General features: G+C 34.8%; 1 protein-coding gene across 2 annotated transcripts in view; it reads left to right on the forward strand.

Annotated features, from left to right (window-relative positions):
- Positions 1 to 15564, forward strand: part of LOC150094329 (ubiquitin-conjugating enzyme E2 J1-like) — a 246020-nt gene that overhangs the window by 71934 nt on the left and 158522 nt on the right. For both annotated transcript variants that reach the window (XM_090412082.1, XM_090412081.1), the window contains exon 6: positions 5957 to 6083. In XM_090412082.1, coding sequence (XP_090268208.1) covers positions 5957 to 6083 — 127 coding nt within the window. The remainder of the gene's footprint in view (positions 1 to 5956; positions 6084 to 15564) is intronic.

Consider the following 15564-nt stretch of genomic DNA (forward strand, 5'->3'; position numbering starts at 1 on the left):
TAAACTCAGCTCCACAAAAACCCACTGTTTGGCTTCGCTATATTGATGATGTGTTCACTATTTGGCCACATGGCTCAGATACACTCCACTCCTTAACACACTTAAACAACCAGCACCCCAGAATCCAGTTCACCTTGGAAAAAGAGGAAAACAACAGTCTCCCTTTCCTAGACACTAATCACCTTGCCAGCCTGATGGATCCTTGGTTTTTGCTGTTTACAGAAAACCCACCCATACAGGCAGATACATTCACCAGCAATCTCCTCACTCCCCCTCACAACCATATGGGATTATAAAAACACTATATAACAGGGCAAAATTAATCTGTTCAGATGACAGTGCCCTAACCACTGAACTAAACCACATCCTTAACTCTTTCTTAGCCAATGGCTACAACCCCTCCCCTCCCCCCAAATCCAAAAAATATTAAAACCAGTTAACCACAGCCCCTTTCCCCCTTTCATAACTAAGATTACACTAAATCCATCACCATTCCCTATATGTGGGGCACCTCTGAAAAGTTAACCAAAATCTTAAAAAAAAAATTACCTGACTTCTTGTTACAAACCATATATAAAAAATTGGCATCCTTTATCTGCTCCACCAAAGACCAACCACTTCCCCTGGACCTACCTGGGGTATACCACATCCCTTGCAGCTGTAAACTGTCCTACTTTGGCCAAACAGTCAGGACAGCAAAAATGTCAGGATTTCAGAACACAAAGACTACATCCGGTTTCACCAGTACAGCCGCTCTGGGCTTGCAGACCATGCTCTGGATACCCTCCACCACAGAATACGTTGGAAAAAAGCCATGTTAATACACCACAGCAAATTTAAATATGAAAGATTGTTCATGGAATCAGCCTGAGCTCTAAAAAACTTTCCAAACCTCAAGAAATTTGGGTGCATGAGACTGTCCCAAATTTGGGAAGCTTGCATCTTGAGAACTTCAGCCCATCAGCCAAGACAACCCAATATAGCCAACTAGGGGACACCTTTAGGACTCTATGAACAACAGTAATTTTCTCTCTTCTGCTTCATTTGCTTTTTTGTAGTGCCTGCATGCAAATGTCATAGTTGTATGTTCCCCTGAAGATGGCAATGTGACTCCCACAATATAGGAGGTATTTATTAAAGTTTCTTTTAATTAATATTCCAGTATACGTTGGAAATTCCTTAAATAATTTAATAGTCATGTGTTACCAATGTATAAGCCTATCTACAAGAATCTAAAAGAAATAGTTTAAAGTCATTGCACCAATCAAAATTGATCTCTTTTGTAATAATAACACTCGGAGTATAAAAAATCTTTATAGAGACAATCTCATTACAAATGCCGATTAATAATCTTTCCTCTCCTCTATACACTCTCCTCTATAGAGGATCCTTATGCTATTCACTTGTCCATGAACACAGTCTCTGATCAATCTTTTCAATACCTTGATGACCAAACAATACTAGTTGGTCTGTAATTCACTGCATTAGTCCTACCTCCATCTTTGTATAATGGAATTATCTGCTTTCCTTCCACTCATTAGGAATCATACATTTGTGGAGATTCATGTTGAACAACTAGGTCACACTATGTATGATATATGCCTAGAATTGTAGGCAATACTAAATGCCTCAAAGAATGGTATGATTGTTAAACAGAATATGAAGGAAAATAATACTTCAAGTATTATTTTCTTCCATATTCTGATCAAGATTAGCGGCAATAACAATCCAGTACAATACAAATGCAGGTCAGAGACTTATGTCGTCAAAATTGGTGATCCAGTGTCAGTGCTGATGGCTAGTCACTGCAATAGTAATTAAAATTGGTATGAGTGGAAGATAGGTTTAGACACTTGGTACATGTTCTTGGTAGAGTAACTGGTAGTGCAACATTATCATTTGTGGGATTATGACTGACTAAACCAGTGGTTCTCAAACTTTTTTGTCTGGCGGCACACTAAAATCGATAAATAAATTTCGCGGCACCCCTAGTATTATTTGCTTTTTATAGAGAGTAAAGTGCCGATTAATTGATTCTGAAAGACTCGCATATATAACCCATAAATAAATTGATATTATAAATATGAAAGAAAGCGTGTTTAAAAGAAAACAGAAAACAGATTTAGCAAAACAAGTGTTCTCTGCCAGGTTGGCAGGAAAACGACCCAGAGGAAGACCAAGATATAGGTGGATTGATACGGTACAAAGTGCCTTAGACGATAGAAATATAAGATCTGATAATGTTGGAGTCTTGACAAGTAACAGACTGATTTGGAGGAAAATTGTAGATAGGAAGTTAGTAATGATGTAATTTTTTCATGTAGTACTGTCTTATCCTGTACACCCCTTGAGGGTACATGGCAGGAATTTGATGATGATGATGAGATTTTATTTAAACTAAATTGGTTTATTTTCAAACAACCCAAAAACATACAAAACAAAAGCTATTATAACGGTTCAGATAATAACATATGAACTTAATGTGAAATATGTGCCTGGTGTTGTTTGCATATTTCTTTGGTATTAGGCCTTGTTTTTGAGAGATATATTCTCATCTCATTTTCAAGGGCCTTTAGTCTTTCTCTCTTCTTTGTTTTAATATTTACGAGTGCAGAAAAACCCAGTTCACACAAATAAGATGTAGAAAATTGCAATAAGATGTTAAGTGCTTTGAATCATATATTGGGGTACTCCTTCATAGTTGTTATCCAAAATGAATTCAGAGACTTTTCTGAATGCTTCAATCTCAACGTACAGTCGTTACTTATATCAGTTAATTCTTCGGCTTCTATAAGACTTAACTCACTCATTGCTGATGTTGACTCTACAAATGGATTTCAAATCCAATCATATAAATTGACTGAAATGTCTGGAAAATGATGGTCAATTTTTTCTTCTAACGATGTTAAATGACTATAAATAAGCTTTTGCAGATCAGTGTTCTTACATTTTCTGGAGACAACTTTAAGGAACATTTCTACATTGTTGGTGCTTAATTTTATCTTCCACATTTTTATTTTATCTTTAAAAGCTTTAATTTTATCTGTAGATGTCAAAATATTCTCATTTCTTCCTTGCATGTTGGAGTTCAGCTTGTTCAGATGATCGAATTTGTCTGTTAAATAGGCTAGTTTGGAACACCAAAAATCATCTTGTAATAATTTATAGAATTCTGGTTTGTCTTCATTTTGGAAAAACATTAATATTTCTTCTTTAAGTTCAAAAAAAATGATCCAATACGTGACCTTTTGAAAGCCATCTTACTTTGGTATGAAAAAGAAGATTCTTGTAATGAGATTGCATCTCTTCACATAGTCCTGCAAATATTCTAGATTTTAATCGTCTGGCCTTGATATAATTAACCATCTGAATGATTTCTTCTAATACACTTTTTAATTCCAAGCCTATTGTCTTTGCCGCCAATGATTCACGATGAATAAAGCAATGAGTCATAATGTTCTCATTTTCTTTTTTTAGCAAAGGAAACAAACTCTTTTGTAATTCCAACCATAGAAGGTGCACCATCTGTACATATACCCACACAAGTTTTCCAAGATAGACCATTTGTATTAAAATATGTGTTCATTATATCAAAAACATCTTTTCCCGTCGTAGTTTTTTCGAATTCCTTGCAGCATAGAAATTCTTCGATAATATTATCATCTTCAATGAATCGAGTAAAAACAAGTAAGTGTGCTTTACCACCAATATCAGTTGACTCATCTAACTGCAAACTGAAAACTTTTGATTTGATTATTTTGGTTATAACTGACTTTTCAATATTGACTGACAGATCATTAATATGTCTACTCATAGTATCATTTGATAATGTAATCTTCTTTATTTCTTCTTCTGCCTCAGTACCAAAAATTGTTCTCACAATTGCTGAACAGGCCGGACGAATAAAGGTTTCACCGATAGTATGAGGCTTCATTTCCTTCGCAATTATTTCAGCGACTAAATAACTCGCTTCTTGAACTCGGTCAGAAATTGTAAACTTTCTTACAAAACTTTTACTTTGTTTTTCTTGTAATCTTATTAACTCTTTGAAATATTCAGGATTTTTATTCGACAAGTAGTCATGTTTTGTGGAGAAATGTTGCAATAATTTGCTAGGAACCATAGCCTCATTTGATAGAACCAAACCACACAAAATACACTTAGGTCTAGGAATTAATTTATCACCACACCACGTAAATCCCATTTTTAGATAGCTCACTTGATATAAACGAGTTTTTACATTCTTTTTCATTGTTCCCTTTTTACATGAACTTATTCTTTCTGTTTCTGTTGTTTCATTAGTGCTTTTTTGTTGCTGAACGTTAAAAATAGTCAAATCTTCATTAATGCAAGTATCAGTTTTTGATAATTTATTAATGCGAATTGGTTCGTTAACTTTGCTACAAGTAGACATTTCTTGATTGTCAGAATCTTCACTTCTTTTTTTAAGGAAAAAAATTATTCATGATTTTGAAGGGCATATGTAACTTTAATATTTTATTTTAAAATTTATTTCAAGTAAATAATTTTTTTTCCAGATGGAAAAAGGAAAAACATTTGTTTACGGTGTCTCTCGTTATAGTTGGAATATATAACAATAAGAAAAACCTCTACTCACTGAATTTAACGACTTTAATATCATACTTCGTTTATTCTCACCAATGACAAAAGACTCATGATTTTTGTTTAGGGGAAATGATCATCTAAAATACTTGTCACACTGAACAGAGAAATACTAAAACAGACAGCAGGACTAACCATTCATTAGTTCATTTTCCCCAGTATTTATGTGCCGTCACATATCTAGTTACTACGACACTCGGTGATCTAATGAAATCCCAGGATATAATATAAGAGTGATACAAAAAATGATAATTTTTATATACGCTTCATCCATTAAAATCAAAATATATAATTTTTTTGTTTTTGATTTAGTTATTTGTGGCAATTGAATATTTTGCTTTTTTCAAATAAACGATTCAAAATTTCGCGGCACCCTTGTAGCATACTTGCGGCACCCTAGAGTGCCGCGACACCGATGAGAACCACTGGACTAAACTCATCAAGTCAGAATCCTGTTTAGTCACTGAAAGGATACCATTCATGTCTCATCTGTTAAAAGGCAGCACTAACCAGAATTGCTTTTGTACTGTTATGGTGTGGTGGTGAAGTTCCTAGAACTGAAGAATTAAAGTGACTGTTGAGTCTGTGCAGCTACTGCTCTTACACATCATTCAGACATGCAAGCACCAATTGTCTACAGACAAACTAGGTACTTGTCTGGGTGTTGTGTTTAGAAGAATAGCTACAGTACTGTTTGGACTAGTCTGGATGAAACAGTTCTTGTCTGTGCTGTAAATTATTGCTGCATTAGATTAAAAAGAAAAATTTACATTCAAGAAGTTTATTTATATATGGATTCAGCTTTTCTTAGTCAAACAACTAATTCACAATCTTTCAGCAGCACAATAATTGTTCAGTAGTATTGCAGAATTTGTCTTTACCAGATGTGTTATTTCATCTGTATCTTATCCTTAACTTGTTGGGTTCAATAGCATTCTCTGGCAAACTATTCTCACTAATTTTGTTTCTAATTAAATTCCTTGACTGTCCTAATTCTGTGATAAGACATTTCTATCTACATAGGCTGTTGGTCTCTAAATTGTATGCGTTCTCAGCCAGTTTTTTAGTATGAAAGTTGCTTTTAACTTTGTCTTTCTTGTAAATTTTTTGTTCCCTTATACTGTGTGCGTGCATAAATGTATATATTCTTTGACTTCAATTTTGACTGATTTTTTGCTTTATTTTTCTTAAATAGTAATTAATTTATTTGTTTAAACAACAATATACTTCAGTAAGCAAAATTTTTCCAGCTTCATTTTTATGCAGTCAGACTCTTCGTTGTTTTATTGAAATCAAGTTGAAGTTATCAATAAAAATAGTTCATTAATTATAGATCACACTGGTGGAAATGTCAGACTTGTGGACCAATTGACTCATTGTTATTAGAAAGATCACAGGGACCTGAAACAGCTGCAACAAATCAGGAGGCAAAAGAATTAGCATTGCAGATCTCTTTCAAAGTGAGTGAAAATTTTTGTTAATTTAATTTTGAAACATTGATGTTATTTCTGAAAATATGCAATGTTAGCATAAAAAAAAGAGAGAGAGAGCAGAATTATGACTATAAATTACAGCAATCATATGCTATTTAAGCATTAGTTACTTAAAATTTGTGTCTTAAATTAACATGAATACTTTGTATTCATGTTATACTTCGTATGTATGTTGAGGTTAAGCTTAAATTCATGAAGATTTTTACTGACACATGAAAATGGTAACATTAAATTAAAATTTGGTATGTCATCATCAAATTCCTGACATTTACCCTCAAGGGGTGTACAGGATATGATAGTACTACATAAAAAATTTACATCATTACTAACTTCCTATCTACAATTTTCCTCCAAATCAGTCTGTTACTTGTCAAGACTCCAACATTATCAGATCTTATATTTCTATCATCTAAGGCACTTTGTACAGTATCAATCCACCTATATCTTGGTCTTCCTCTGAGTCGTTTTCCTGCCAACCTGGCAGAGAACACTTGTTTTGCTAATCTTTCCTCGCTCATTCTGTTCAAGTGACCATACCACCTGAGATTAGCTCTGCTAACGCATTCCTTCTTTCCTAATTTCTTCTTTCAAGTTCTGTCCTAATATCCTCATTTTTAATATGATATTGCCATTGATGCCATCTGTTCACGCCTGTAATCTTTCTCAGGACTCTCATATCTGTGGTCTCTAGTCTTTGGCCAAGTGTTTTACTTCTGACCCAGCTTTCAGATCCATAAGTTAAAACTGGTTTGAACACTGTCTTGTACAGCTAATTTAGTGTTCCAACTAATTTCTCTCTTATTCCATATGAATTAATTCAATTGACTTCCTACCATGCCAGCTTTGCTGATTCGGTTGTCTATATCTATATTGAATTTACCATCTTCAGTAAAAATCGTGCCTAAGTAACTGAAATGTTTTACTTGTTCCACATGTTCTCCATTCACAACACAGTTGACATTTTCAATGATTCTGCCTATTTTCATTGTCTTCGTCTTTTTATTGCTGACCTTCATACCATATCTATTACAACAGCTATTCAATTTAGTCAGAGAATCTTGCAGACTTGTAGCGGATTTATTTAGAAGTATAACATCATCCGCATAAAGCAAAGAGCTGACATTAACATCTCCAATTCTGATATCATGTTTAATACCACTTTCCTTCATAATGTGATCCATATAGATAATGAATAACAGAGGGGATAATGTGTATCCTTATCTCAAACCAGATTTAACATTAAGCCATCTTCCTGTACTTCCTTCAATTCTAACTGCTGACTTACAACTTAAATAAAGACTAAGTATTGCTTGATATAATGCCCCATTGACACCATATAACTGCAGTGTATTGAATAGCTTCTCTCTTGGCACCTTGTCATATGCCTTTTCCAAATCGACAAAACTTAAATACAGATCTTTGTTATATTCCCATGCTTTCTCAACTATATGTCTTAAAGTGAATATCTGATCCTGACAGCCTCTATTTAGCCTGAATCCAGCTTTTTCTTCACCATGCTTTTCTTCCACAATTCTTCTCAACCGTTTCTCAAGTATACTTGCATAGATCTTGCCAGGAACACTCAGTAGGGAAATACCTCTGTAATTCTCACATTCAGTTTTATTTCCCCTTTTATATATGGGTACTATTAGAGCTCTACTCTAATCATCGGGAATTCGTCCCTCTGTCCAGGCTTTCTGAACTATGCAGTGCAGCCACTGTAAGACTTTTATACCACCATACTTCAGCATTTCTGGTCGAATATCATCTACTCTTGCTGCCTTTCCACATTTCAAGCCTTTGATGGCTTTTTCTACTTCAAGTATGGATATGTATTCCTGACTGTATGCCTGTTGAGTGTTTTTTACAACTGTGCTATCACTGCTTGTTTCATTTAGCAATTTTTCGAAGTATTTACTTCAAGGATATCTTTTTTTTCTCCTGCTTTCATGTCACTTTTATCATCTCTAACTCCTTTTACAGCACTCTTTCCTCCATTTCTAAACTTCTTCAACAATCTCCAGAATATCTTACCACCTTCTTGATATTTATTTTCTATATTCTTGCCAATGTCTTCCCATGTCTTTTGTTTAGCTAGTTTTACACTGTGTTTCACTTTCTTATATTTGTCTCTGTATTCTCTAACAGCAAAAGCTGACTTATTTGTCAGGAACTTTTGATATGCTTTCTTCTTTTCCTTCACTGCCTCTTAAACTTCCTGTGTCCACCATGGAGTTCTGATTTTTCTATCCTTGCAGACAACCTCACCACATGCTCTCTGGCTGAATCAATCAGGGTTTTCTTCAAGGTTTGCCACTGAATCTCTATGGTTTGGTTCTTGTTCTCAAACTCTTTCATTTTTTTTTTCAATAATCTTTGTGTATTTTAGTCTACAGTTCACATCTGAGAGCTGCCCAACTTTTATTCGCTTTAAAACTTTCTTACATGTCATTCTTTTCAATATGAAATTCAATTTTATCCTGCTCAAGACTAAATAGTGATAGCTTCCAATTTCAAATCCTCTGTACATTCTGATGTCCTGCACTACTGAGAAAACATCACTACCAACAATAACATAGTCAATGAGACTTCTTATTCCTTGCCTCTTCTCTCCATGTGAATTTGTGCACATTTTTATGTTGGAACATGGTGTTAGTAATAACCAGTCCATGTCTTGAGCAGAAATCCAACAGGTATTTACCATTATTATTATCTTTGCTCTTTTCTCCAAATTTTCCCAAAAGATTTTTGTATGTCTGACAATCATTTCCTACTCTGCTATTTAGATCCCCAATATGGAACAACTTTTCCGTTTTCATTGTGTCAGTAGCTTTCTCTGGTGCCTCAAAAAATTCCTCCACTTCCACCTTAGTAGAGCCTTCTGTGGGACCATAGGCACAAATAAGCCTCATTGTCGAGTTCCCCATTCTGATATTTGCCGACATCACTCTACTTGAGACTGCTTGCCATTCAAGAAGATTAGTCTCGTATTTAGTGTTGAATACTATGACTACCCCTTCGTTTTCTTGATTGTCATTACCTGAATATAACATTTTGTATTTATTGCTCAGAAAGATCTCACCAGTTTTTGCCTTTTTTGTTTCAGTTCTCCCTTATTATGTCAATCTGGTATTTATCTAATTCCTCAGTAGCTCCATTTCTTTGCCATTCAGGCTTCTTATGTTGATAGTACCGATCTTTAACTCGTGATGTTGAGTTGGGGTGTGTGCTGTCAGATTTGTTCCAGTAGCTGACTTTTTTTCTGTTCGTCCTGGTTCCCTGGTGAAAACAATGGGGGCCTTGTTAACCGGGCAATGCCCCAGCCAGCATGAAATTTTGTCATGTTGTACCATCACTTTTATATTGGTTTAAACCAATAAGAATACAGTTTGGTCAGTTTAATCCCAAATTGCCAGCCCATCCTCGTTCATTCAGTATTCAGGTAGATGCCCAACAGAGTGCACCACGAGAAGGTGAGGATTGGACATTAAGTCAGAAGTCCTGGTCGGTTCTTCACATTCCTTTAAAGGCTATATGGAGGTCTCCTCTCAGTTATACAGCTTAGGCACCCCAATTTGCTTTGTAGAATATGATATTCAATGCTAGGAGGTATGATTAGTCTGCATTTAAAAATTTTTTGGTTGTTGCTACATTACCAAGTTGCAGATTAAATTGTGAAAGCCTGAAAATAAAAAGATTAAAAACCATCTTATGTCACATTAACGATTACCATGGAGTAAGATTTTGATGACTTTATGCCTACCTTCAGATTGATCATAAGCGAATCTTCATTGTGAATCCCATCTCTTCATATTTTTTTTGTTAGACAAATTTTAAGTAAAATTGCTTTTGCTAGCATCTTGCTTAAACACAAACCTTATTTGATTGTATTCACCTGAAAGCATTTTGATTACGATAAAGATTACTGTTCCGTGTTGATTTGTTTAGAATCCAGTTTTATGTAAAGACAGTCAGAAATTAGTTATTGCTGTTGAACTGTGGTTTCTTGCAACAGTAAAAAATAGCTCAGCAGTATCTCTTGAATCAGTGTAACTGATTTCTCCCTGTCCAATTACGAAAAGAATATGTTGAAATTCTTTTCATAATAATCCTACATAGTGCATTGGTTCTATGAGAAGGCCAAGAGTTATTGGGTGATTAAAAAAAAAAAGTTTGTGCTGTTTTGGCTAAGTTACTATCCTAACAAAATATTATTTAAAAGCCATTGTAGATGATGCTTGTTGATGCTCAGTCAGTTGATAAATAGTAAACATGGAGTCTACTTTAGCAAAGTTGTGAAAAGTGATGAAAAAAATACTCTCTTTGTTCATCTACTTTTTTGAGCATAAGGCACAAATACTAAGCCAGCAACAGGATATATATGCTGTTTTGAAAAGATAGTGAATGAATGTACATCCCCAAAATAATTTTTTTTTAAAAAATTGGCATGAAAGTCACTTGATGGTACAGTGGTACCTTGGATTCCGAGTAACTTGGTCTGCGAGTGTTTCGCAGGACGAGCAAAAATTTTTAATAAATTTTAATTTGATAAACGAGTGACGTCTTTCAATACGAGTACTGTATTACCTATATGCTTTGTCTGCCGAGTGTTCCGTGATCACAAGCTGCTCGGGATTGTGGGTAATGGTCTCGCATGTGCGGTCTCAGTCGGCATACCTCATTCGTATAGTCAACATTCGTGCTAGCGTTGTGACGACGTGTGTGTGCGCGAAGCTTTTTTTTTACTTTGTGTCCAAATATAGTGACTGTTCTTTATTAACTGTACTACGACAATGGCCCCAATGAAGAAAAGGGTTGAAAAGGAAGGCAGAAAGAAGGAGATGATTACGGTGGAAGTTAAGAAGGAAATCATCGGGAAGCACGAACATGGTATGTAAGTGGCTGCTGCATGTGTCATTGGATAGGTTCCTTGTTAAAGTCGCACAAAAAGAAAGAGTCAACAGATAGCAGTGATTCCATTAGTGATAATGAAAGTCGTCCTACCCAATACAATTAATGTAATATGTAATTCTAATGTAATTAATAAATTCGATTACTTTATGTATTTTGTATTAATCATTTTTATATGAATGTTTTTGAGTTTTGGAACGAATCATCTGAGTTTCTATTATTTCGTATGGGGAAATTCGCTTTGATATATGAATGCTTTGGATTACGAGCACGTTTCCAGAACGAATTATGCTCGCAAACCAAGGTACCACTGTATGTATAATTGTAGACCATGGTTTTGATATAACGCGGTTTACAATTTCTAGTAACCCTTTATTTTTTTTCATATTTTTCACCGCGGGACTTAAAAATCAAATTTTATCTTCGTTAAATTTGTGTCTGCCTGTATCGTGCAAGTAGTTATAAGTATCAAATTTATTTTTATTGTATCACTGAATAAGGTACAGTACAGATGGCTTTTGCAGTCTGTGTCATTCTCAACAAATAGTGCAATTAGAGACAGAATAAAAATGGCGCTAACTAATAAATCACATCTCCCCTCTCACAGAAACTACCCTATATAGACTTGAGCGAAACCATATGTTGCACCGAAACACAGTATCTAACTAAATACTATTGTCCAATTTTTCAATTATGAAATAAGTGTTTTTTTATTGCATTTGAAATTCTCAATGTCATTATGACAGATCATAAAGGCTAACTTAAAATAAAAGACTACCAAGAATTGAAACATGCCATATAATGAATGTGTGAGTTCGCCTGCCACCTCAAATGCAAACAAGAAGCCATAAAATTCAATTAAGGGTTGAAACGTTTGTGTGAGTTGAGCCAGTCAGTAATGAGAAGTTCCATCGGAACGATAAATGACATCCTGTTGTGAATGTGTTAAAACTAATAGTGAACGTTGTTACGACAGTTTCAGATGTTATGGAATTCGATTGAAGAGAATTAGCATTTCAACTCAACACTTGTCGGTTGCTTTTGTCTTTGGGTCGCGCGATCTTTTGTTAATACCGCACCAAAACGTGTTTATGGCTGCTGTGTTGTGTAAAACAAAATTCAGCTTGTACATATTGTAACAATTAAAAAAAAACTTGCATAATTTATAAGTGTATAAAAGGATATCACCTGTAAATCGTTGATGTGCCAGCAGAATTCTCAGACGTGCCACCTCTGGCACAAGTGCCATAGGTTCGCCATCTAGGGTTTACTGTATAAAGTGTTTATTGTTGAAAATTGTCTTCGTTTTCTGCCAGGAAAGCGCATTTTAAATCATAAGTGTGTTGTTCTCATGCAGAGCAATTTATTTTCTGGTGAGTTACATACATATGTAATGGTTTTTTTTAATGTACAAGTTTATTTTTATTGTAATGGCCACTAAAACTGCAACGAAAGGGAAAAAACCAACAATGAAGAGGAAATTCATTTCTCTTGAAGAAAAAATTAAAATCTTGGATCGGTTGAAAATTGGAGAAAAACCAGGATTTTTTGCAAGGACTCTGAATTTAAATGAATCAACAATTCGAACAATCAAACAAAATGAACATAAAATCCGAGAAAGTGTTATTGCTGGGTCAACGGTAAGTGCAAAGTGCGTTGCTCGTGTTCGCGATATTCTAATAGAAAAAATGGAGAAATCTCTAATGATTTGGATAGAAGATTGCACTCAAAAGAAAATTCCTTTGGATGGATACCTTATTAAGCAAACAGCTCTCAAAGTTTATAAACATTGAAAAGAACTTGATCAAGATTCTTCAGAAGAAATCTCTCAGCATGGAGTTTCTGTCAGCAAGGGTTGGTTCGAAAACTTTAAAAAGCGGTTTTCTTTGTATAATCTTAAAATCCAGGGAGCATCAGCAGATGTTGAAGCTGCCAGGAAATATCCAGCAGAACTTTTAAAAATCACTAAATAAAGTGGTTACAGTGCAGACCAGGTGTTCAATGCAGATGAATCTGGGTTATATTGGAAAAAAATGCCAAAACACACCTATATTTCGAAAAATGAAAGATGAGCTCCTGGATTCAAAGTTTCCAAAGATAGAATTACTCTAATGTTTTGTAGTAATGCATCAGGTGATTACATGACAAAACCAATGTTTATTAACAGATCTGCAAATCCTCGTGTGATGAAAGGGCTCGACAAGTCCATTCTACCTGTTTATTGGCGGGCCAACAAAAAGGCATAGGTTACAGCTAGCATGTTTGAAAATTGGTTTTTCAAGTGTTTTGTACCTGATGTAGAAAGTTACACAAAGAAAAAGAATATGGACTTCAAAATTCTACTAATTTTAGATAACGTACCAGGCCACCCAACAAATTTAAGCCATCCGAATATTAAAATAACTTTTTTTGCCGCCTAATACTACTTTGCCTATTCAACCACTCGACCAAGGAATAATATCAACATTTAAGTCATATTATATTCGGCGAACATTTCAATTAATTTTGAAAAAAATGGAATCTAATCCAAACATGACACTGCCTCAAGCGTGGAAAGAGTTTTCAGTATCGAATTGTGTAAAAATTATTTCTCTGTCCATTAAGGAATTACAACCCTCTACGCTGAATGCTTGCTGGAAAAAAATATGGCCTGAAGCCGTAATGGAACAAAATTTCGTAGCTCCAGTGGATGCCGAGCTACGTTGTATAATAAACGTCGCACACATTTTTGGTGGAGAGGGCTTTTGCGATATGGTTGAAAATGAAATTAGTAAATTTATTGATGGAGAAACAGATTTAAAAGAGGAGGAACTGGTACAATTAATAGATGGCGTCGAACCAAATGGCGGGGAAAGTTCTGCTGAAGATTCTGTTTGTGATGAATCTCTTAAAGAATTCAGTTTAAAGAAATTAGCAGAAGGATTGGACTTGGCAAGAAATTTAGGAAGTTATTTTACGGATAATGATCCCTCAATGGAGCGCTCGGGAAAATTCACGAGACAATTGGATATTTGTTTAGCGCAATATATTATGAATGTAATAAAAAAATTGCAACATAGTGGAAAGCAAAGTCTTATTACTGACTTCTTGATGACTAAACCAGCCGAAGTATTCAATGAGAATTATACAAATGATGTCCAAGAGATTTCAAGTGGTGATGACCTCCGGCCACTTAAAGAACATCTACGAAATGTTATTTCTGAAGACTGTGATGACGATTAAAATATGTACTTTATTTTATTGTGTCTAAAACATTTATGCATTATGTGCAATGAAATTTATGTACAATTTGTAATTTTTAGAATTTTATACTACGTATTTGTCATAGTTTATGTTTTCTTAACTTACATGAAATACCTGAATTAAATAAAAATATTGTTTTTGTTGGATATGTCATTGTTGTTTATATAATTATAAAAAAAAAAACGAATTCGGAACCTAACCCTACTTTTTCTATGTGATCTATGTCTCGTATAATGCGGCATTTCTATGGAACCTAACATCCGCGTTATACGAGGGTTCCTGTATATATGTGTGTGTTGACTTAAATAGAATGGGAGATTAAAGGTCAGCAAAACAAGTATTCTTTGCTAGGATGGTAGGAAAAAAGAACCCAGAGGAAGGCTATGATCCAAGTGGATTGATACAGTAAAAAGTGCCTTAGAAGAGAAAAATGTATGATCTGATAATATTGGAGTCTTCACAGATAACAGATTAATTTGGAGGAAAATTGTTGATAGGATGTAAGTAATGATAACTTTTTTAATGTAGTACTATCAGCATATCTTGTACACTCGCTGAGAGTACATATCAGGAATTTGATGATTATTTATTTATATACATAGTCTTGTCATAAATATTGTCACAACTTCTGCACACTACCACACTGCCCACAGAATTGTGCAAGCCAGTTCTATTAGTGGTGCTATTGTGTAGCCAACATTCATGTGTTTATCAGTAGAGAAAGATGTCTAGCTGTATGGGTTAACATGCAGTGGGGAGATATGAGAACCACGTAACTGTAATAGCATGTCACGAGGTTGGAATGCAGCCACCTGTTATTTTCAACACGTTAAAAACACTCAGGATCAGCAGGATGTTTGTGTATCAGACTATTAATTGTTGTAATGATACACAAGATGTATCTGACTGCCAAAGATCAGATTGACCATGTTGCTTTAGACTCAACAGCTTGTGAGGGCTGTGAATGCATACCTCCATCATTTCTACATAGAATCCTGTGAGGACACAGAATAATGTTGCGAGAGATGAATGTTTCACAGAGAATGATGTTACATGTACTAAATTTTGACATGGGGGTTGGATCTTATCATTGTTTTACTAAAAACTTCCAACTTGTGCGGAAATAAAATCAAAGGCATTTCTCTGGCAGTACATGAACAACAGACACAGTGATATTTTCTTCACAGATGAGATTTTCACCATTGAAGAGCATTTAACTGCCAAAACATTTGGGTCTATGCCTGGATGGTTGCCCAGGATTTAGAGGTCATTACTCTGCTTCAGTGAGTGCTGT

This window comes from Typopeltis vanoorti, chromosome 22, assembly GCF_054136105.1.
Source record: "Typopeltis vanoorti isolate ZY-2024b chromosome 22, IOZ_Tvanoo_1.0, whole genome shotgun sequence".
NCBI classification, from domain to species: domain Eukaryota; kingdom Metazoa; phylum Arthropoda; class Arachnida; order Uropygi; family Thelyphonidae; genus Typopeltis; species Typopeltis vanoorti.